The sequence below is a fragment of the Molossus molossus genome, unplaced genomic scaffold (assembly GCF_014108415.1).
Source record: "Molossus molossus isolate mMolMol1 unplaced genomic scaffold, mMolMol1.p scaffold_m16_p_1, whole genome shotgun sequence".
Taxonomy (NCBI): Eukaryota; Metazoa; Chordata; class Mammalia; order Chiroptera; family Molossidae; genus Molossus; species Molossus molossus.
Window position 1 is genome coordinate 230053983 of NW_023425344.1, and position 23807 is coordinate 230077789.

Here is a 23807-nt window from a genome sequence, read left to right on the forward strand (position 1 = left end):
TTGGATAGAATAGTTGATCAAAACAAATGTCAATAAAAATTTACTACCCAGGCTAAGAAAATAGATTTGCACGGTAACCTGTGAAATAGAAGAAAACAGGTGGGGTGTCTTTCCTGCCTAGCTCCTCTAGCCCCAGTCATGCTGAGATCGATAATCATTCCCTGGGCTACTTTCTGCCTCATTACCTTTCTAATTTGCCTTAGTCAAATCCACTTAGGGTATTAGGGATTTTTTTTTCCCTACTCTAATAAACCAACCTTTTAGATTAAGGGAAGAGAGAAAAGGGGTAAGAGCAGCTTATTTTAGAGAAAAAGGAATTGGGAAAATTGGAACATAGCGAGCCAAGTCCTGCTGAGCCTGTCCTGCTCAGCAATAATATATCCATGTCTCACTGAGGGCCTGGGATCCTTCTAGGAAAAACCTGATGTTGGGTGCTGGAAACAGGAAGAGGCTCTCAAATAATAAGCAAAGAGTAGTTAGAAGGTCCATCTTAGCCAGACATATTTTAAAGCAATAAGAACAGAGAGACGGAAAGGACCTCAGACTGGAATACAACTGATGAGGGCATACATTTAGAAAGGTGGGTGGACACTTTATAAAGATGCTGCTGCTGCTGAGCTCAGTGTGTGCCTTACTCTTTCAAAAACATCACAAAGGCCTTTTTCAAAAGAGCTATATATGCTCGCTATAGAGAATTTGGAATATAATATTATGACCCTCAGCCTTTTCTGTGCATGTGCACACTGCGTACAAGAACACTGGCAAATTGCTGTACATGACATCTTAAAGCAGTTTTTCTCAGTTAACAGAGAGCACTTCTTCCAATGATTACGTATATATTTAAGACATGATTGATAGTGGCTGTGTAGTATTTTATTACATAAAATAATTGCATCAAACAAGCCCCTTTTGTTAGACAATGCTGATGTTCCCGGATTTGCATGCTAAGAAATTTCAGGAACAGGTAGAATTAATTCCAGGTTCTTTTTTTAAATCCTCACCCGAGGACGTTTTTCCATTTTTTGTTCAGATAGAGTGGGAGGGAGAGAAACATCGACGTGAAAGGGACACATTGAGTGGTTGCCACCTGCACGACCCAACCAGGACTGGGAACAAATGGCAACTGAGGTATGTGCCCTTAGCAGGAACTGAACCCAGGTCTCTCTGGACTGCAGGCCGACGGTCTAACCACTGAGCCAAACCGGCCAGGGCAGAGTACTTCTTAACAAATAAAAAACCCAACATTTATTCGTAAAAAAACAAAACAAAAAACTTTCAATTTAAAAAATCAGAAATATAAGAAAGCACAAATAAAATAAACAGCAATTATAATCCCATCATTGTCCACATTTTGCTATACACATCCTTCTAGTTTATTTTTATAAATTTAAATTGTGGTTTTAAAAAATATATTTTTTCTCTATTGATTTTAGAAAGGGAAAAAGACAGAAATATCGATGGGTGAGAACATCGATTGGCTGCCTCCTGCATATCCCCTAAATCCCCCCTACCCCGGGAATCAGGCCCACAACCTGGGCATGTGCCCTGACCAGAAATCGAACCGGTGACCTCTTGGTGCATGGGTCGATGCTCAACCAGTGAGCCACACTGGCCAGGCTCCTTCTAGTTTTTAAAATATGTAAAACTTCTATACAAAATTAGGTTACTGAGCAGTTTCAAAATTGGATTTGCTTATTCAATATTGTGTACTGTGTCACTTCTCTATCTGTTCTTCCAAAACATGACTTGTAAAGGCTAGTTTTCCACTGCATGCCCACGTCACCCCCACTAGGCTGTGAGTGTCACAAAGGCACTTTGTGCAAAGAACAGTACCTCCTATAAAGAACAGGATTCAATAACCATTTATTGAACGAACACACAAATTAAATCAACCAACTTCTTGTTGCTGGATATTAAGCTTATTTCAAACTTTTGCTATTACAACACAAAGATTTTGTGGGTACCTCTAATTACTTCCTTAGACTCAACTCCTAGAAGTAAAATTTATTGGGTCAAGTGGTACAATACACATTTTAAAACATAATTAGGATGACCATCATCAAACCTGATCACTTCTGAGAGAAAAAGGGGTCATACTTCGGGCTGCCCTGGTCACTGGGATGTAGAATTACATGTTAACATACTTTCAAACTGTGCTTTAGAGGTCACAGCCACTCCATTCCCACTAGAGAGTATCCGAGAACCAATTTCCCCAGGCCTCACATTTGTGACTCCTCTCTTGAGGCCACATACATCCTAGATCACACTCTGGCATTTCTGGTATAAAATAATAAAAAATAAATAAAAAGGAAGTCTTACTCTAGTCCCTTCCTCTGGTGTCAGGTTCCTTTCTGAGGGGTCTAGTTTCTTTTCTAGGTGTTGGCAAATGTTTACTGTAAGAGGCAAGATTCTTCTTTTAGGCTTTGCAGGCTACAGTCTCTGATGCAATGCCTTCACTGTCATTCTAGCATAAAAGCAACCACAGACAATCTGCAAATGAAGTAGTGTGGCTATGTTCCAATCAAACTTTATGAACACAAATTTGAATTTCATATAATTTTCATGTGTCACAAAACATTATTCCTCTTATCCCCTCCCCCCCAACAATGTAGAAATATATAAACTATTCTTAGTCCGTGGGCAGTATAAAAAACACTTAGAGAATGAATGGCAGACAACTACAAAAAAGGGAGCTCGGGCTGGGAGAAGAATCTGCCAGTGATCGGCTGGCCTTATTTTCCACATGGCATACACATCTTGCTTCATGGAGTGTGACTTTACAGTTTGCACAACATTGCCCCTGAACACAAGTCAACACCTTTATGTGACATTCATTGGAATAAAGAGCAACCTACTGTAATGATGAAGGTAAGTAGACACTGCTGAATTTATTTAACAGTGGTATGTTGGTTTCCAGTGGGTCACATATAATCTGCATTACGGAAAATTTAAGGGATTTTTCCAGTGGTAATTTAAATTATATAAAAATGTCCTATAATGTACTAATTTTAGAACCTAGTTACACATAAGGATGACTATTTTTTTATTCCTTAAAAAACGATTATAATATGAACTCAATGTTCAATGCTCATACGGAAAAAAAAAAAGACACAGGAGAAATTAAAATCCAGCAAATCATGTTGCAGGCAGCAGTTATCCAAAGTAACTTTCAGCCAATCATCCACACAAGTAAAGTGGGATGTTTCTAAGAGTCCAAACAGAAATAAAACATTGACACGATGTTTCTAGAAGGAAGTACTAAATTCCCAGTATCATCTGAAATATCAATCTCCCTCTAGGAAGATGGGAGTAAATATTATCTTCATTCTGCCCTGGCCAGTTTTGCTCAGCGGTTAGAGCGTCGGCCTGCGGACCAATGAGTCTCCAGTCAAGGGCACATATCTGGGTTGCGGTTTGTCCCTGGTCAGGGCTGTGCAAAAGGCCACCAGTTGATGTGTCCCTCTCACATCGATGTTTCTCTTTCTCTCCCTTCCTCCCACTCTATCTGAAGATAAATAGAAAAATATCCTCAGGTGAGGATTTAAAAAAATATTATCTTCAGCCTGGCCAGTGTGGCTCAGTGGATTTGAGAGTCATCCCATGGACTGAGAGGTCCCGGTTCGATTCCTGGTCAGGGAACATGCCTGGATTGCAGGCTCGATCCCCAGTGGGGGGTGTGCAGGAGGCAGCCCATCAATGTTTCTATCTCTCTTTCCCTTCCTCTCTCTCTAAAAAATCCATAAACACACATTTAAAAAAAATATATTATCTTCATTTTATGAGTGAGGAAACTGAAGTCCAGAGAAATGTATAGTAACTTAGCTCAGGGTATGGCGAGTTGAGGTGGTGGGGGTACAAAGATTAAAACAATTTTCAAAGCTGTCTACAATATAAAGAACAGCAGTTACTGGGGTATCAAGGAGTATTCTCTCCTCTGAGCCAGCCACAAAGAATACTTAGGGCAGAGCAGGATGGTGTAGGGCAGGGGCAGCTAGAGGGCTTCAGTAGCAAGAATACAGCAAGCAGAAATAGAGAAAAACTAATCCCAGATACGCTAACCCTCTAAGACAGATACAGATCTTTAATTTAAAATCAAGTGTAATCACGGAGAAAACAGTTATAGAACATCCTTGGGACTTTTTTAGTCCAACAAATAAAAGTGTATTGAAAAGCCAACAGCAAGAGTTTAGAGGCCTAAATGACATCTGGAGAAACTACCATTCCTTTTCCTCGGGTTTATAAATATTTACCTTTTAGGCAAGAGAGATGGCTGTGATTAATTTTTTTCTAGGGGATGAGATTTCCATTTCCACTGTCTTATTATGTATAGGTCTCTTCTGTGAAGGCCAAAAAAGAGGGAAGATCAAAAGATTTTATGTTAATTGGAAGAATGAAGTAAGCGAGACTAATGCTTAGTTCATGGAACCACAATTTTTTCACAAAATCACTAGATGGGCTGGAGAGAGGGCTATTATGTTTCCCATCAATAAAATCTGAGGTATCTAAAGATTCCACAGACATGGAAACTCACTTCTACCTCCCTCAGAGGTCTTGGCAAGGCTGCGAAGGCTGTTGTGGAATGTCGTACCTCCTTGGACTTCTCATACATCAGCGCCTAAGCAGGACTAGGCCATGCCAAAAATGTCTGGTCCAGTCCTGGTTAGGCACTGATGTATGGGATCAGTCAGTTTACTCGTTCTGTATCAGTTTATTCTTCAGAATGGGTTCCAAGGCAACAGTGTGATCGATGATGAGTTTTTCCCTGTCTCTGTTTTTGGCTTGTCTTGGTGCTGAAGTCAATGGCAATACAAACAGCATGTCATTTACTCTAAGACCTGCCTAAGCAAAAGAATGGGCTCTCCAAGCCTCAGCTGTCAGGGTTTAACCTAGTTCGTTTCACTTGGCTATTCTCGTCATCCAGATGGCAGAAACCTTCTGTGGTGATGTCTCTTTTATTCTCCACCATGGGTTCCAAAGGGAAGTCCTGGTCTGTAGCCAGTACTTGTCGGACAGTCATGTTAACACGAGCAGTTTTCAAGTAGCTGGCGCACACCTGCCAGTCCTCCACAGAACAGCACTCTACCACCGCATCTCTGGGGAGGACAGCTGGAAGAGGTGTTTCTAGGCAGCAAGGCAGGCTTTCGCCCTCAGAACTTGGAAGGACCTTTGGAACTGCATGGTTCAACAGGCGGCTGAAACCCGACATTACCATGATGTCACCACTATGCATAAACATGGCCGTGGGGGCTTCATCTCTTTTGAGGCCACCCAGGAGAAAGATAGCAGACTGTCCGAAGCTACAAAAAATAAAACAATACATAACAGTAAGTTTCTGTTACTAACCGTGGTTGGCAAAGTTACTGCTAACTGCATTATTTTCTAATTTAGGCTCAATACTTATTGCTTCTAAATCTTCCCTTAAAAATTTTTTTTTTAAATACGTTTTTATTGATTTTTTAGAAAGAGAGGAAGGGAGAGATAGAAACATTGATGTGAGAGAGAAACATTGACTAGATGCCTCCCTACTGGGGATCGAGCCCGAAACCTGGGTATGTGCACTGACTGGGAATCCAACAGGACCTCTCAGTCCCTGGGATGATGCTCAATCTACTGAGTGAGCCACCTGGTCGGGCCTAAATCTTCCTTTTTAAACTGCTAAAATTCTCTGGCTTGTGTTTATGAGTGACCAACCCAGACCTGCCACTTAAACTTATAGCCTGCAGGACTGCAGTGAAACAAAATTTAAAGCAGTTAAATAAGCAAAATAAGAATTTAGTTTTAACATTACATATAAGTTTTATTGATGAATCATTAAGATTTAAGTCTTCCAAAAAATAAAAAATAAAATAAAGCCCTGGTTGGTGGCTCAGTTGGTTGGAGCATCATTCCATACACCAAAATGGTTGCAGGTTGGGGCACGTATGGGAGGTGACTGATCGATACTTCTCTCTCCCCCCGTCCCCCCCCAAACCAATAAAAATATTTCCTGGGTATCAATTTAAAAAAATTTTCAGTAGATCCACTTTATCCAGTGTGGTCAACTGTGGTCCAAAAATATTAAATAAAACAAAAAACAAGTCCAGAAATCAACTGTTAAATAAACAATTCATAAGTTTTTAAAATTTTATTTAATCCTCACCTGAGGACATTTTTGCATTTATCTTCAGATAGAGCGGGAGGGGGGGAGGGAGAGAGAGAGAAACATCGACATGAGAGACACATCGAGTGGTTGCCACCCACACAATCCCAACCAGGACCGAGGACAAACTGCAACCAAGGTACGTGCCCTTAGTGGGAACTGAACCAAGGACTCTCTGGCCCGCAGGCCGATGCTCTAACCACTGAGCAAAACCGGCCAGGGCCAATTCATAGTTTTAAACTATGTGCTGTTCTGAGTAGTGTGATGACATCTCACAGTGTCCTGCTCCATGAAGCCTGGACACGAATTATCCCTGTCCAGCGAATCCATGTTGTACATGCTCCCCACCCACAGTCACTTGGTAACAGCTGTCTCAGTTATTAGATCAACTGTCATGGTACTGCAGTGTTTGTGTTCAAGTCACCCTTATTTTACTTAATAAGGGCCCCAAAGAGCAAGAGTAGTGATGCTGGCAATTCAGATACACCAAATTTGTAGGTGGAAGACAAATCTGTAAGTGAAAAGGTGTAAGTTTTTTACTTAAAAAGAAAAAAACCTATATGAAAGTTGCTAAGATATACAGTCAGAACAAATCTATCCATGAACTTATAAAGAAGGAAGACACTTGTGCTAGTTTTGCTGTTGCACCCCAAACTGCTGGTTACAGCCACAGTGCATGGTAAGTGCCTATGAAGATGGAAAGGCACCAGATTTGTAGGTGGAAGACATGCACTGAAAATGTGTTCTGATTGACAGCGACGTGCTGCACCCAAAAGCACTGAGCCTGTACAGACTTCGACTAGGGATGCCCTGAAACTAGTGACCACATTCATGTAACTTTTATTACAATATATTGTTAAACTGTTCTATTTTATTATTTATTGTTGTTAATCTCTTACTGTGCTTAATTTATGTTAAACTTTATCATAGGTGTGTATGCATGTCTAGGAAAAAACATAGCATATATAGGGTTCAGCATTATCTGTGGTTTTAGGTACCTCCTGGGGGTCTTGGGATGTATCCCCAAGATAAGAGGGGACTACTGTATTCCAGCCCTTTACTATATTTATCATTCCTGTTCACTTTAAAGATAAGGTAGTAATAAAACATTTTGCTCAGGTACTTTCTTTTTCCGAATCAGGTACAGTACTTTGCACAAATTTAAACTTATTTAGGGAGCCAAGAAACCGTTCAGGTTTTTGTGCTTTGCTCTTCTCTATTCCAAAGCAGATGCTGACTTTGCGGTATTGGCCTTCCACGTGCCTATTCCACAGACACTGACAATACCTCTCATTACAAAAGGCAGACTCCAAGCATCTTAAACAGAAATACTAACTGTAATTTGGTTACTACTCTTAAAAGGACTAGGCTAATTTTTTTTTTTACTTACATACATTGTTAAAACAGCCAGAAGTGAGAGGTTAGAGTCTAGTCGTTTTTTAGAAGTTTGATGTTTTTATTTTAGTTTAGTTTAAAAATGCTCCAGGAAGAGGAATGAGGTGGTAAAAAGTAATCCCAAATCTAGAACGAATTTACCTGAACGACAGGAGGGGTTTGGAGTGATCTAGTTCAGATCTGTCCACGTGAATCCCCAGCGTAGAATCTAAGCGGTAGTAATTCAGGATACCGGCTTCGGCTCGGAAACCCTGAAATCCACAGGCAGCAGCTACTTGCTCTGAGAGGAAAGCCAGGTCAGAAGGGAAAGGTGTATAATGATCTGCTGAGTATTTCTTTAATAAAAGTAGGAAAAATAAGAAAAATAAACAATGATCTCAGGAAAATAGAAAACTGTGGTGTAAAATTAATTACCACTTAAAAATCATCTTGCTTATGTGTAATATTAGCATAGAATGATTTATCCATCCATATTTTGAGGCATCTGGTAATCTAATAACCACTCAAAATACACTGGGATGCAGTGATCAATTAACAAATTCACCCTGCAGCGAGTCTACACATGAAGCAATAACTGTAACTCTCTACTGTCCTTTAATCCCAAACAGGATCGTTCTCTTAGAGCAGCGGTTCTCAACCTGTGGGTCGCGACCCCTTTGGGGGTCGAACGACCCTTTCACAGGGGTCACCGAAGACATAACAGTAGCAAAATTACAGTTATGAAGTAGCAACAAAAATAATTTTATGGTTGGGGATCACCACAACGTGAGGAACTGTATTAAAGGGTCACAGCATTAGGAAGGTTGAGAACCACGGTCTTAGGGTAAAAAGTAACTCAAAACAGTTTCTGCTAAGAGGTACCTGAAGAAACATAGTAAGTACATATAATGTGGTATCCTAGAGCAGAAAAAGGACAGTTAAAAACAGAAAATCAGCCCTGGCCAATTTGGCTCAGCAGTTAAACATCGGCCTGCGGACCAGAGAGTCCCGGGTTCGGTTCCCACTAGGGGGCACGTACCAAAACAAAAACAAAAAACAAAACCCCAGAAAATCAGAATGAAGTATGGACTTTACTATTATAATAATGTATATATTGGTTCACTAATTGACACAAAGGTACCCATACTAATGTGAGATGTTAATAATAGGGAGAACTAGGTACGGGGTATATGGGAACTCTGTATACATTACATTTCAACTTTTCTGTAAATCTAAAACTATCCTAAAATACAATTTTTTTTTAAAGGAACTCAAATACTATTGCCAGTTTGGTTTTGGACCCCTCAGCCTGCAACATGATTTACTGCTGATTTCACTGGTCAAACTGATGGGATGACATGCTCAAAACTACTGAATTGAAACCAACTTAAACTGTGCTCAAGGCGGGACCTTAAAATGGAAGTAATTTTTAGTACTTACTTTCCTGAACTGCCTCTATTTTTAGCATCTAAAGAACACTAGCATACCTTTTCTCTTAAACAAAGGCCAGCACACTCACTATCTCTACAAAACCCATACACTACCTGAGACTGACATGCAGACAAGCTGGAGAGGCATTCTGGCTGGGTAAGCCTGACACTCTTCCTTAGTCTTGATGCTCCCCTCTCACTTCTCCCTTTGCCCCATCAACCTCAAATCTGGTTAGAAAATCCACTTCTGTCTCACATCTCCTCTAGTGTCCTGATGTATTCTAGCTGGAGCAAGAGTCACAGCTCTGAGAGAATGTATTTACTTTGGCCAGAAGTGAGCTTTAATTTCAGGTTCAGGAAGACTTTTGTGAAAAAGTCTTATTCAGTTGGAATCTCCCAGTTCCTTCTGCTTTTCCTGAACTGCAAATAAAAAGAGTTCCACTCAGAGCCGCTATCCTAGTACTGCATCACCTCTGCTACAAGAAAATAATTACATTTTTGGCTTTGAACCCTCTCCAAGCTGTCTATGCACTACTCTTCTTTCTTAATTCCCTTTTACTTTTCTCTGATTACTCAGAGTTTTTGATAATTTTCACTCCATGTTTTTCTAAGTAAATGAGGCTCGCTTTGAGGTCCTTGGAAAATAACAGTGTCAACAATAAAAATATCATAAAAAACAATCAGCTAACATTTATTATGTTAATGCATTTAACTGCTTAGAACAGCTGGGTACTGTTGTAATCTCTACATAGGCATTCATTATTTAATTAATCACAACTACCTTATGAGGTAGGCACTACCCTTGTTGAAGGCATGATTCAAACCCCAGTTATCTAACCTGAAGAAAATCACATGGCCATTTCCCCAAATACAGATATCTAGTTTTCCATTAATTGGTATGACTGAAAATAAGAATTATATCGTGAATATTTTTGGGCAACACATCATAATTTTGATCAGTTAACATACTTGTTAATGAGCTAGGCTGACAGAAACTATAGAGCTTTTAGAAAGTAAGTGGTTAGCCCTGGCCGGTTTGGCTCAGCGGTTAGAGTGTCGGCCTGCGGTCTGGAGAGACCCGGGTTCGGTTCCCGCTAAGGGCATGTACCTCGGTTGCAGTTTGTCCCCGGCCCTGGTTGGTCGTGCGGGTGGCAGCCACTCGATGTGTCCCTTTCACTCTCTGTTCCTCTCTCTCCCTCCCACTCTACCTGAACAAAAAATGGAAAAATGTCCTAGGGTGAGGATAAAAAAAAAAAAAAAAAAAAATAGAAAGTAAGTGGTTAGAAGCAAGACTGTCTATTCCACTCTGTTTTGTTCAGTTCACTCTCAGAATCAGTCCTTTAACTTGGTGGCAAATATCTCACTGACCCAAGAGGCACTGGCTGTCAGTGATAAAGGAGGTATTCTCTGAAGCATACAGGTCAGGAAAGAAACTGTACTTCAAAAAACCCCACCGTGGAACTTCGTTAACTTTAGGACATTCTTTCCCACATCTCTCCTGCTCAGACCTTATATAATGGGCAGAGGTTTTTAGATTCTGAAAGCCCTTTTGTGAATTGATGAGAACACCAGAAGTGTATGGATTGTGTTTTACTCCAGGTAGATATTTGTAGAAAATAAATGCTCAACAAACACTAAACAAAAATGGAAATAAAGACAATTGACGACTGCTCTTGAACATAGTATAAAAATTTCTATATCCCCGAAACCTACTTAGAAAAAGCACTGATGACTTCTGATACAATAATATAACCTGAAGGCATACAAAGAAATTTCTCTTGAAAGATTATCCTTGCCTCTTGAGATACTATGTCAAGGGGATTTTAGGAGGGAATAAATAAAAGAGATCCTTCTGTAAATGGATAATATGGTGTTGTAAGCCTGGCCAGGAAGAAATCCCACTGTGGGCCCGAGAAGCATAAAAATGAAATACAATGCCCTGGCCATTTTGGCTCAGCAGTTGGAGTATCGGCCTGCGGACCAGAGAGTCCTGGGTCTGGGTTTGGTTCCTGCAAGGGACACGTACCAAAAAAAAAAAAAAAAAAAGGAATTAGCAAGAAAATCTGAATACCTTACTATCCCAGTTATAATGGTAGCCTAGGGTCACCCACCGCAGTTTCTCTAATAAGCTTCGGGGTCTCCGTTTATTCACTTCTTTGTATCTGCAAAAGTTAGACACAAGAATTTATTAAAACTTCATTAATCTTAAATGGTATCAGTAGCCATTTGTATGGACCCTGGAGTCTAAATTTGGTGTTCTATGGTATAAGCTGTATAAGCTTTTAGTCAAGATCTTGATTGGGGAAATTAGAACAGATAAATGAGTTGATCAAGAACATATTAACACTAAAAAAACATGGTAGCATTTCTAATTTCTTATCCTTGGTTCTAAATCCTCTGTTCAATAGGGTCAGTTTTAAATGGCAAGTGTCCAGCATCTCAGTGACGATAAAACTAGAATGACAACAGAAATGTCTTTCCCTTTCCATGAGAAATGGGACCAAGAGCACTATGGGTAATTGACATTTGGCTAACAGAACATGTTCAGTTTGGTTTTTTAAAAGTGGTGTATGATTAATCACAGCTACCACTATGTCTATAATGATGGTGGCTTCCTAGAATTGCAGTTTGGGGAAAGTTTGGCAAAATATAGTATACAATCAATAAGTGGGTTAACATGACTTCTTTAACCTTATATAACAAAGCTTAGATAACTGAAGCTTAGCTAACTATTAAGGATCACTGTAATTTGGTTTCTGACATCCTTGTTCAAACCCCAGGAGGTTTTGTAAAATAGCAGTGCCCTTTCTGTAATAGCTTATCTAATCAAATCTATGAGATTAGCTACTTTTTCTAAAGAGGAAACTTGTTTGATTCACTTCTAAATATCTAAAAATACAAGAATGCTAGGGCTAATCATTTTATGTAGTTTATTTTTTTCTACGTAATTTTCATCACTAATAAATAAATTTGTTTTGTTCAAGAACTACTTCTGTTTATGGGCCACCATAATTAAGAAAAAGGAGAACTCAAAGTCAGCTGTCTAATCAGTTAAGGCTTTATGGCAGAGTTGGGAGTCAAGCACGGCACTGAAGAATGGCCAACCTTTAAACAGGGAGTGATACAGTAGGCAATATAGGAATACAGCAAGAGCAGAAGCAAAGGATTCATCAGAGGCTCAGACTCTAAGTGGTACCCATCTTGATGTCTGACAAAGAGTTTACAGATTGGATGTTATCTGTCCTCACAAAGTTTACATTCTAATAAGGACATTGTGACGCAGGCATACATCAAGACCAGTAGCTAAAAGAAGTACAACACTAATTTATTTAGGACAGCCACACGGAAAAGAGACAGAGAAGATATGACTGCTGTTCTTTGAAAGGCCTGCTTATAAGGCTGGCCCCTGGCCGGCTGCTGGAACTTGGATTTTGGAGGTTCACACCACTCAGAACTGGAGCCCACACTGCTGGTTCAAACAATATGGTTTATGTCAAACACCTGCTTTCCTTCTGGGAGCCTGTAATTTTGGTAAGTGTTAGGCGAAGACTCTCTATGTGCCCAGCACTAGTGAAAACCCGGGCACTGAGCTTCCCTGGCAGACAGCGTTTCACACATCACAACTGGTTGCGGGGCAGTGAAGCACATCTTGTGAAACTTTATTGGGGAGCATCCTGGGAGCTCAAGCCTGGTTTTCCCTAGATTTTGCTCCAGGTCCTTTTCCTTTTGCTAATTTTGCTTTGTATTCTGTCACTATAATCTTTTCCATAAGTACAACTATATGCTGAACCCTGTGAATCTTCCTGGTGAATCAATGAACTTGGGGACCTCTGACGTAACAGGGGATAGCAAAGAGTTGTACAGAAAGCTTTTACAGAACCTGTGTGTACCCTAGTTTCTGCCAAGTGGTTCTCAAACAATAATACTCATCAGAATCACCTAGAGGGCTTGTTAAATTCACACGCTGGGCCCATGTCTATACATTCTGAGTCAGCAAGTTCCCAAGTGATGTTGACGCTGTTGGTCTGGGGACCACACTATGAAAAACACTATTCTAGCCAAAATTAAAAAACAAAATAAACATTTCCATCTCTTTCTAGAACCCATGCTATTACATCAAAACCAGACTGAAAAAATAAAGATAACAATATAGCTCAGAAGGTGATGGTATTTTAGACATTTGATAAGGCACCAATCTTTCCATCAAAAGATTCAGTCTAATGTTCTTCAAGAAGAGAATACACGTTATCATAATTAACATAGGTTTATGGTAGCAAATAAATTATAGTAATAATCAAGCATGAATGGAACCATCCTACAATATGTCTTTTTAAATTTAGTTCTTTTTTTAGAAAGCAAAAAGAACATCTTTTTTTCCACCTTAACTGTATCACTATAAGAAAGGCTTTGGACTCTGCCTTATAAAGGAGGATTGGTCCATGGATGTAAAAGAAGTCAGAGATGAGCCATACTTTCACAAGCACGAAACCCAGTCCTCGTGACAAAAAAGAAAAACAAAGCTAAGGATTTGCTTAGTGAAAGAAATGTTGTGATCACTGAATGTCTGTGCCATTTCAAGAATTTAACTAACATATATTTTTGTGTAATGTATTAGACCCACCCAGGTATAAGATTCCATCCCTCATTTTATATCTTCTTTTTAAAAAAATCCTCACCTGAGGATATTTTTCTATTATCTTCAGATGGAGGGGGAACACACATCAATGTGAGAGGGACACATCGACTGGTTGTCTCCTGCAAGACCCTGACCAAGGCTGAGGATGAACTGCAACTGAGGTACGGGCCCTTGGCCAGAATCGAACCCATGACTCATTGGTCTGCGGGCTGTATCTTCTTTTAAGAACTTAATTTCACTTCTTGCCTTTGTACAGAATTTCTGGAAGGAAAGTAACAATAACTGTTGTAACATTTGCCTTTCAGATGTGAGAGAACTGGCCAACACCAGACATTTCTTGTCTGAGTACTACCTTACGGACCCTTCTGGTGCCGATGGGCCTCTTGGGTAACAAAGATTCCAAAAAACTCACCCCTGAACATTGTGAACAGTGTAAGGCCAAAACCAAGTTTAACAGGCTACCAGATCTCTTCCAAATAGAAAATACTGAGAAATTAATGAAGGGGTCGGGTGAGCTGTTCTCATTTTAAATCTGACTTGTGCAAAAGGAGGCCAAGAAGGCTCAGTGTCAACAGAGCTGCCACATCTACCCATAGGAATGCAGGGAATATGCTGGCACCTAACCTAACTTTACATCTTTATCCAATTATCCAAAAGAATGTTTTCAAGCAAGTGTGACCCTAATTATTGCTTCTTACTGCAAACAGAAACATGCTGTGCTCCCTGCCCCTGCTGCTCCTCCCAGCACTAGCAGGATGACGGATGGGTGGGCTGGTCACCTCCAGCCCTGGTAAATGTGCCCACACAGCAGTTTGCTCACTTTCTGTCATGTGTAAGTGCTTTATGTAAGTGCTGGCATCTCTCTCGGCAGTCATGTTGCAGAGCACTGCTTTCAACCAAACCCTAACAGTGTAGGAACAAACTCCTGTCCTGCTTATCCACCCTCTGAGAAGTGGGTAGTTTGCGTGTCATAATTAAGCACTCATTTTTTTTTTCTTGCCTCAAGGGACATTAGTGAATCACTGTGAAGGCAAAAGTATTCAGGTCAGGAAATGTCTGAAACAACAAAACTTCAAAATCCTATTGTATATATTTGTTGTTTTCAATCATTTTTAAAGGCTTGGGAATTGTGTCTTTCAGGACTCTGAATATTTCCCTTCACAGCCACAGCTTTCTGTCTTAAACTCCCACCCCCGGTGCCTAGAACTCCATTTTTTTGGTGTTTGAGTGCTTCCAGTTTTGCTGCCTTTCTCCACTTGCATCTCCCTGTCAGTCACTGCAAACAAACATCAAATTCTACCGTAATTGCTAATATCCTTTTGCTATTTTGCAAATATTTAGCCTTATCTAATCTCCTACCTTCTGTTCTGAACCTTTGCCATTCATCTCAAGTTCTCAGTTCTGCTCTTATTCCCTTCTAGGACAATGAGAATAGCCGCCTGATCAAATTGATACCATTGTAATTAGCTAGTTATTAATAGGGAAGGAGCAGAGGGAAGGCCAGACATTATAGGCATGTTCTCTGCAAAACACTGGGGGAGGGATCCAACAAAGGGAAGACAGAGGCATGCCCAGTAAAGTTGGGATGACATAGGGAAGGAACTTGCCTGTCAATCACACCTGGAGACAGAGATGGTTGGCCAGAATGGGCGTGGCTACAGCAAGCACAAGAAATTTGAGATATATAATCCCCAGAACAAACAAATACATTCTCTTGGTTCTGAAAGGAGATTGTATAACAAGGAATATGACTGGCCTTTGCCCTTGGTTCTTGGGAGAAAGCTTTTAAATCCTAGGGAGACAGGAGTGTCTTTGTTATTCACTGTGGGCCCCAGGACCACACCTGAGTTTATGCCAAAATGACTCAAGATGTAGGCTTGTCAAGCTAGAAAGACCAACTATCTGATTAGAGGATTGAGCCTTTTGAGTAGTGATATTAATTAGCCAGACGTCAGGGAATAGGTGGGGACCCAGAAATTGAGTTCAATTATGTGACTAATAATTCAATCAATCATGCTTAAGGCCTGGGACAGCTTCCTGGGAGGATGACCCATCCTGATTTCCATGGGAAGAAGATATGGAAGTTCTGCATTCAGGACCCTTCCAGACATTGCCCTGTGTGTCCCTTCATTGGATGGTCCTGTTTTGTAACCTTTATGCTAAAACTGTAATCATAAGCATAATGTTTTCTTGATCTGTGAGTGGTTCAAGAGTTACTGAACCTAAGTTAATCATGGGAACTCCCCTAAATTTATAACCAGTTGGTCAGAAGTGTGGGTAACCTGGGGATCTCCCAAACTTGTGGTTGGTGTCTGAAGTGAGGACAATTTGGTTGGGGACCACACCCTTAACTTGTGATGTCCCTGCTGACTCTGGATGGTTTGTATGAGAACTGAACTATGGTACTACTGATGAGAAGCTGTAAGAGTCCACACGGTTTCTGTGCTCTGAAAACAGACTAAAGAGGCACAAGAACAGGCACAGGGAAATGATGGTGCCTTAGATTAGGTGGTTGTCATGGAGATGCTGAGAAATGATTTTATTCATTATATCTGTAGACCCTACTATATTTGCTAGAGGGTTGGATGTAAGATTTTTTAATGGCTGCATTCTACTACTAGGGTTTGTCATGCCTGATTTTTCTGATCTGCTGACACTTAGGTTATTTCTTCCCCAGTTATTGACAATGCTGCAATAAAGACGTTTATATCTACCTGTTATACTCTTGTGTAAGAATCTCTAGCTACACTAATCACTGACAATACATTCTGAACAAAACACAGAATTGAGGCGCCTTAATTTTGTGAGCAGACCTATTTTTGTTTCTAAGTTCAAGTATTTCTTATTCATTTCCTACTTAAAGTTTCTTTTTCCCTGACCACAGAAACACAGAAAGTTGAAACTCAAAGGATCCTTAGATGTGCTCTAGTTCTGTGGTTCTCCATGTGGATGATATGGTAGATAATCAGAATCTACAGGGGAATCCTTTGGACCCGCAGACCCTCTCTCTTTCTGGCATGCTCTGGGAATGTGGGGAGAGCTGGCATGTACGCCGACTGACCATGATCCTACCACCTTCAGTTGCTTATCCAGTGCAACCCCTTTGTTTCCCACAAGAGGAAACAAACACATATCACACAGTGAGGGAAGAACTCAGGCCCTAATCAATTTTCAAGGCTGTCAGCAATGTCTGGGCATATCAGTTTCTTCCAATCCTTGATAACAGAAGGTATGACTATGATGTTTTTTATCTTTGATAATATAGACCAAAAAAAAACACCCCAAAACCCAAAACTATCTCACCACTGTTTACAGGATGATTTATTAAAGAAATTTATCTGACCTATCTAAAATTTCTCAGTCATTTTTCAGAGGAAAAAAATCAATTACTTGAAAACACAGGCTGATTTAATAACAAACTCTAAGCTCTCTTTGACTAATTTCACTCAAACTGCACCATTAGAACTACTAAGTCTAAACAGAACATACAAAACTGGCATAACGGTTTTAAAAGGCTGTTCTAAGGATTTCTCACAAATTATCCTATTCAATCCTCAAACTATTAAATGAGGAAAGGACTACTATGAGGCATAGAAAGGTCAAGAAACTTGCTCAAGTTTACACAGCTTTTAAGTGGCAGAGCTGGGATTTGAACTCAGGCAATCCGACTCTAGAACTAGTGCTCTATCCAGCACTAAACCCTTTACAGTCTGGCCCTAGCCTACTCTTCCTGCTTCACCCTTGCCAATTCTATCTATGACTTCCAGGAAGCATTTTCCATAATCTACCTCCAATCTAGCCACCTAAATGACCATTCTCATAGTATCTTATGAACTCTATCCCTGTACCTGCCAAATTGTATTATATAGTACGTCTCTGTCCTTGACGAATTTCCGAAAGGCAGCAACAGTATCTTATCTGTCTTTGGATCTCAAACACTCAAACACAGTATCTGACACCTGGCAGAAACTCAGTAATTGTTGAATAAATACATGAATGCACACATCCTGTTTCACAGAGAACTTGCTCTGTTTTAAATATTACTCTTTGTTCAGGCTGCTTTCTCTACCCAGAACAGTGTTTCTGCTTTTCTGACTGGCTAAACTCCTAATCATTTTTGAAGAACCAGTTCAAATAGAGGGAAAAAAAAGAAGCCAATGGACTCAATTAAAAAAATCATTGTTGTTTTTTGACACCTCCTTCCTGCCTGAAAGAATAATTTTTTCCTCTGGCCCCACATCATTTTTCTTGCTAAGCTCTATTATAATTATTCCTGTTGATACTGAGTTCCTGCCACAGACTATGCACTCCTGAGTGCAGGGACAGTGCCCTACACATCTTTGTATCGCCAATGCTCAGCACCATGCCTGGTATACAACTGACCCACAATAAATGTTTGTGGAATAAATGAGTGTTGAAACAACATTAAGGTACAAACATTAGTTCTCAGGAAGAACAACTGGCCTACCATAAAACAGCTAGTATAATTGACTTCATCTGGAGCAGAAGTACAGGAAAGAGCTGTCAGTGTTACTTTTTGCCAGGATATCATAAGTCTTCAAAGGAACTCACTTTAAGTGAAAAAAAGGGCTGAAGCTGAATGAAAATGAATCATCTGATGATTAATGAGGATGAACTTGATATCTAAGCTATGATTAGCAAATCTTTAAAATGGATCTCAATTTAATGAAACTGTTAAAGTATCTATCCGAATGTTCCAGGAGGAAAGAATATAATCGTGCTGCATTTTTGTGGAAATGAGAGGAAAATAAAACAGGCCAGTTACTTTCACTAAATTGTTATAGAATAGTTACCTTAGAAATTCTTTGCTCTGTTCCCAAAGATCTTGGGTTTCTTCTTTAGTCATGTGTTTGTCCAGATTACATACATTAGGTTTTTGGGAATATAACTTAAGGCACTGCTTCACCCAGTGCCACTGGTAACCTGGGAGGAAGGGATTTGGGATGAAAATAAATCCTATACAAAAGATGAGTGGGAAAGAAAGGAGAGAAGGAAATTCTCCATCAGTTATTCAGACAATTTACTTCTGTTGACTTTCTTATACCCTCTCCTTCACTATTTACTCTCCATCTTCTTTTGCTCATGCTTCCAGTGGCTTCTACACTAATAAGCAAATGTTCTCAATCCTATTCTCTAATTTTAGAGGAAGAGGAATTCCTTCAAGTTAGTAAAAAGTCAAGTTTGATAAACACAAACATAAGTTTATCTAGTGTTTATCAAACTCGACTTTTTACTAACTACGCAAATATCTTTGGCTTTTGGGATTATTCTCAAGCAAAACAAACATTTTGCAACTATCAACTGTGTTACCTCAAAGCACACTTTAGAACTAAAACTGCCAAAAGTTACCCCTCAAATTCTCACCAGGTGTCACCATGTATAGAGGTGGTGGCTGCTGTCTGCAGTTACTACCTTTGATATCTCAGTAAGCCCTTTTTGCCTTTTGTTTTCTGGCTAACAGTTCTATAAATTATCAGTTAAAATAACTGGTGGAACTTCTGTCTCCTGACTCTAACAGCAGGGAAGGAATATGGTATGTACATCTGCTCAGTATGGCACAATGCAAATACCTGCAGCATGTATGCTTGAGAAGATCCTCGAGACCTTGAAAGCAATGTAACCTCATTTTTCTCCATTGTAAAAGAGGAATAACAAAACTTAACTAGAATCCCATGCATGGCAAGAATTAATTCACTACAAGCACACACTATGTACTTTCTTAAGCATTAGGGATAGAGATGAAAAACTCTGTCCTCCGTGAAATACCTGGAGAAAGGAGAGTAGTGACAGTAATGGAGATAATGCCTCTTATTTATTATTATTTTTAAAATATTTTTTATTGATTTTAGAGAGAGAAGAAGAGAAAGAGAAACATCGATTGGCAACCTCCTGCATGCCCTCCCGTGGGGATCGGGCCCACACCCTGGGCATGTGCCCTGACCGGGAATCGAATCAGTGACCTCTTGGTGTATGGGTCGGTGCTCAACCACTGAGCCACACCAGTCAGGATATTCACTTATTTTATTTTAATTTTTAATTAAATTTATTAGGGTGACATTGGTTAATAAAATTATACTAAGTTTCAGGTGTACAGTTCTATAATACATCAAGTGTATACTGTAAAAAAGGGGTTGATAACTTTGTAGTCTGAACAATCTGTTAAGGGAAGAAGGCACAGTAACAGAAACATGGCCTGTAAAACAGCAGCTAGGTCTGAAAGGCAAAGGGCAGCCTTCAAGAATAGAAAGTGATGAAAAGACTGATGATGATGCATGCTCCTCATTTTCCTAAACTCATGGAGAGCAATGTTTTCATATAGAAAGGCCATCATTCAACTGTTTCCTTGTGATTTCAGTCATAAGACCAGTTTTTAGTTCTTTAATACAGAACTAGAGTTCACGAGGCCTTTTATAGGATGTATTAAAACTGTTATACCTCCTTGCCCTGGCCAGTATGGCTTAATTGGTTGGAGAGTTGTCCTGTACATCAAAAGGTCATTGGTTTGATTTCCCGTCAGGGCACATACCTAGGTTGCAGGTTTGGTCCCCAGTTGGGGGGTGGGCAGGAGGCAACCCACTGATGTTCCTTTCTCTTTCTTTCTCTAAAAATCAATAAGTACATTAAAAAAATGTTATTAACAAATACTTTTATGGTCATACTATAGCAAGAGTTGTAACATAGACTTGGCCCTTAGCACAACAAAAATTAGTATTTCTTTTTAGGGGTATCTCTTGCTTTTAATCCCTTTGTGAAATCACAAATGCAATGTTAAGTGTATGTCCTCTAGAAAGAAACAGGATGACAGAAATAAGATTATATGGCCAAATAAAGCATTTCCATATTTCCTAAATAATTTCGAATAATTAATATTATTAAATTATTAATATATTATTTTGAAAATATTTTTTAAATATGAAACTATTTTATATAAATAATAATAACTGCAATGGCCCCATGATCCTAGAAAGGTTAATAACATTACCTACTCTTCATTATTAACTTAATTTATCTGCAAAGTGAGCTACCCAACACTACTAAAATTTTAGGACTTTTGATCTCATTAAGCGTAATTCTTTTTTTCAAATATTAAGTCTCAATGATAGCAATAATTTTTAAGTTGTTATTATGCCATTTGAGAATATAGGGATTTTTGTAACTGGAGTGACCATCATAAATTATTCTATCGCTCAAAGTGGTTCTTTTGCCAGAGTAGGTGGATATTCAGAGTTGTGACAGGGAGCCCACAGTCAAAGTCCTAGTTTTTGATTAGTGTCTGGTGTGCCACTTCTGCAACAGAAGCAGCTCTACTGATTCCTGTTCTATCCTTTAGGAGTGCTAAATACATGGAAATCTCAGACGAGACAGAATTTAGGAGGGGTTGGAGAGGGAAGATTTCTGTGTGTTTGCTTTTTTCTTTTTTGTCAACTGACTAGCTCCTCTTCTGAAATTAGACAAATGACTGATTTCACTTTCTAGGTCAGCTGCACTCACCAGGATAGCCTTCAAGTCCATAAGCTCGCCACTTGCTGACTGGCTGAAGTCCTGCTCTATGTGCATCGTGGTCACTGACTGAGGACACACTCAACTGAGATCTGACCACCTGGCAGGAAAAAAACAAGTTAGAGGGCGTGTTATTTTACAGGTCAAGTCTGAGAACCTCAAAGCTCTAAATTCATTTCTGGTATGGGGCAAAGTTAGGAGTCATGAGTCTGTAGTTCTAAACTTAGTCCCACCACTTACTTGAGGTAAGACTTAGATAAGTAAGTTAACTTCTTAGAGCTTTAGTTTCCTTATCCATGTACTAACAAACACTAGAGAGCTATACAGAACGTAGGTAAGCTGTAATGAGAAGCAGGCTGATTTTGACCTTAAAGACTATAATTCTTATGATACTACATCTCTGTGATGTCTTTTAGGGCTCTGATCACGAAAGGTGTTTGGTGTACTGGAATACCCGGAGTCACAATGCTGTTTATTTCAGTTAGGGCTAATAATAATGCTTCTGAGGCATTTGTATACAGTTGATGTTAAAACTGAGCTATGAGGAAACAGAGGCTGGGGAGAGTGAGAGAAAGGAAAGAGAGCACTCTAGCTATATAGAAACAGTGTATCAATATAACATTAGAAACCCTGTTTGCTAAAAGAACAATATTTGCTCTCTTTTAGATAAAACTTCAAACTGAAACTCAGAACTTCTTGCTTTTATTAATTAATTAGGAACTAAGTTTTTCAGAGGCTCATGAAGTTTTATTTGCATGTAGAGCATCTTATGGATGGCTTATCAAATTGGTTAAGAGATCCAATATGCAGTCCCCACAGTAAGGACATCTAGAAAGAAAAAAACACTTTGATCTTCCACGAATACACTGAAGATCTGGCTTGCTTTAGAATACAGCAAATGTTCTCTTACAAAAAGATATAATCTCTTAACCTTCGAGTTTGGAGATTTCAAGACAAAATACAACAAGTGGCTGGTGCATAAGTAGTCTACACAATAAAATGGCTATCTGGAACTCTCTGAGAGCCCTGACCAAGCTAACTCTTCCAGGTACCTAAAGAGTGATAAAAACGTTTTTATTTTAAACATTTTGTGATGATTTCTTACATAGATCATATTTAATAGTACACTATTACTTAGCAAAACCCTCAAACTAAGTTTGTGGACCTAAACTATCATATGCTAAACTGAACCAAACCTTGAACTTTAAAAAAAAAAAAAAAGTTCTCATTGATTGTTTTAGGGCGAAAGAGATAGAAACATCAATTGGCTGTCTCCTGCATATCCCCCCACTGGGGACCAAGCCCACAAGCCGGGGAATGTGCCCTGACCAGGAATCGAACCCGGACCTCTCAGTCCATGCAACAATGCTCAATCCAGGAGAAACACCAGCTGGGCCAAACCTTGAAATTTTAAAGAGTTTTCTGTTGCCATAACTTTCTCCACTGGTCTTATTAGCTGTCTTTTAATAGTAACTTTCCTCTCTAGTTTGCTACTTCCAATCTGCTTTGAGCCAACTTTTTATGTACTCAGTGGTTTATTTATTGAATACTTACTATTTTAGGTATGTGCTAGACATAATGTCCCCTTCTCAGGTGACTAACATTCTAAAAGTATGTAAGTATATGGTCAAGTATGGGTAAAAGTAGCAGAATGAGGGTCTGAGGGGCTCTCCCATGAATCAAGTAAACTATTTTTGGGGTGCAGACTTTCTGTATGTTGTTTTGGCAACTCTATGACCATTTTTGCTAACAAATGAAGTTACTTAAGAAGTTGAGTTCTAGACAAATACGGTGGTGTCATAGCATTCCAATTTTATTGAGAACTATTACTAAGCTTCGAAAGAATGCCTCATCCAACCATCTGTGGACAATCCCAAGGGCAAATTAAGGGATCAGGTATCCTCAATGCTAAAGTAACTGTAAAGAAAACATACATTACACTATAGTTGTGAGTCTCCCTGTGTCCCCTGCGCCCAGGCCCCGTCTCCCTCCGTGTTATTTTTCTTAATTTCCTTGGGGAAAGGTAGAAATAAAAGATGATACTTGAATTCGTTAGCTCTTTACTTTCAACTTAGAGAGGGCATCTCAGAATCTTTGAATGCCTTCTTTCTACAAGGCCCAGACAGGACCGGTACCAGTTTTACCCCCAACAGCTTAATCGGTCCCTCTCAAGCTGCAGAGCGCCACCCTAACGTATACAAATGTAGTTTACGTCCCCCCGCCCCAATCAAAGTGGAAATGCAAGAGAATCATTGATGGAAGGAATAAATACCAATCCCCAGACATTTTTTGATCGATCGCAAAGCTACGAATGGCCGCGTGGAGAAACCAGCGGCAGAGTTCTTCGTCGCCAAAGTGTGACGTCTCGTGGGCAGTTCAGTCCCGTGCCCCCGGAGGGCAGGGATCGCATAAGGCGAGGAGGACATTGAAACCCTCCAAGAAGCGAGGCAAGACGTCGGGCAGGGGCGCCGCTCCTCTCCGTACCTTGTGGGCCCCGGGACCCGTGCCGCGGGTTGTCTGGGCCGCCGAGAAGTCGATGACCCCTCCCAGGTCTGCAGTCCCCGGGCGGCTCTGCCGGTAGAAGCGGAAAAGCTTCCGAAAGGCGTCCTCCCCCGGCTCCGTCGCCAGGGTAGCCACGGAGCCCAACGCCGCCGCCATCTTCGCCATCACGCCGCCCGGCCTCCTCTGACCCGGAAGCACATTCCCG

At 40.0% G+C, this 23807-nt stretch overlaps 1 protein-coding gene across 3 annotated transcripts; it reads right to left on the minus strand.

Annotated features, from left to right (window-relative positions):
• Window positions 1-1903: 1903 nt before the first annotated feature.
• Window positions 1904-23772, minus strand: ALKBH1 (alkB homolog 1, histone H2A dioxygenase). Of its 3 annotated transcripts, XM_036240523.1 has the most exons (8): window positions 23585-23772; window positions 21092-21200; window positions 18394-18556; window positions 11015-11105; window positions 7676-7869; window positions 5054-5297; window positions 4251-4337; window positions 1904-2490 (listed from the first exon to the last, which is right to left on the minus strand). In XM_036240523.1, the coding sequence occupies exons 1-7, from the start codon at window positions 23765-23767 to the stop codon at window positions 4254-4256; spliced, it is 1068 nt and encodes a 355-aa protein (XP_036096416.1). In that variant the 5' UTR covers window positions 23768-23772; the 3' UTR covers window positions 1904-2490; window positions 4251-4253. The 3 variants fall into 3 exon arrangements, with proteins under 3 accessions (XP_036096416.1, XP_036096407.1, XP_036096398.1); XM_036240514.1 differs by lacking the exon at window positions 1904-2490 and having other exon boundaries at window positions 3793-5297; window positions 18394-18523; XM_036240505.1 differs by lacking the exon at window positions 1904-2490 and having other exon boundaries at window positions 3800-5297.
• Between the last annotated feature and the right edge of the window lie 35 nt (window positions 23773-23807).

What these genes read in the sequence shown, in the direction of transcription:
- ALKBH1 (XM_036240505.1), bottom strand. Translation starts at nt 23,767, where the DNA reads ATGGCGAAGATGGCGGCGGCGTTGGGCTCCGTGGCTACCCTGGCGACG. An exon ending in CGGGTCCCGGGGCCCACAAG is followed by an intron (nt 21,201 to 23,584) that starts GTACGGAGAGGA and finishes TTTTCCTGCCAG; the next exon opens with GTGGTCAGATCTCAGTTGAG. An exon ending in CAGAGCAAAGAATTTCTAAG is followed by an intron (nt 11,106 to 18,393) that starts GTAACTATTCTA and finishes TAACTTTTGCAG; the next exon opens with ATACAAAGAAGTGAATAAAC.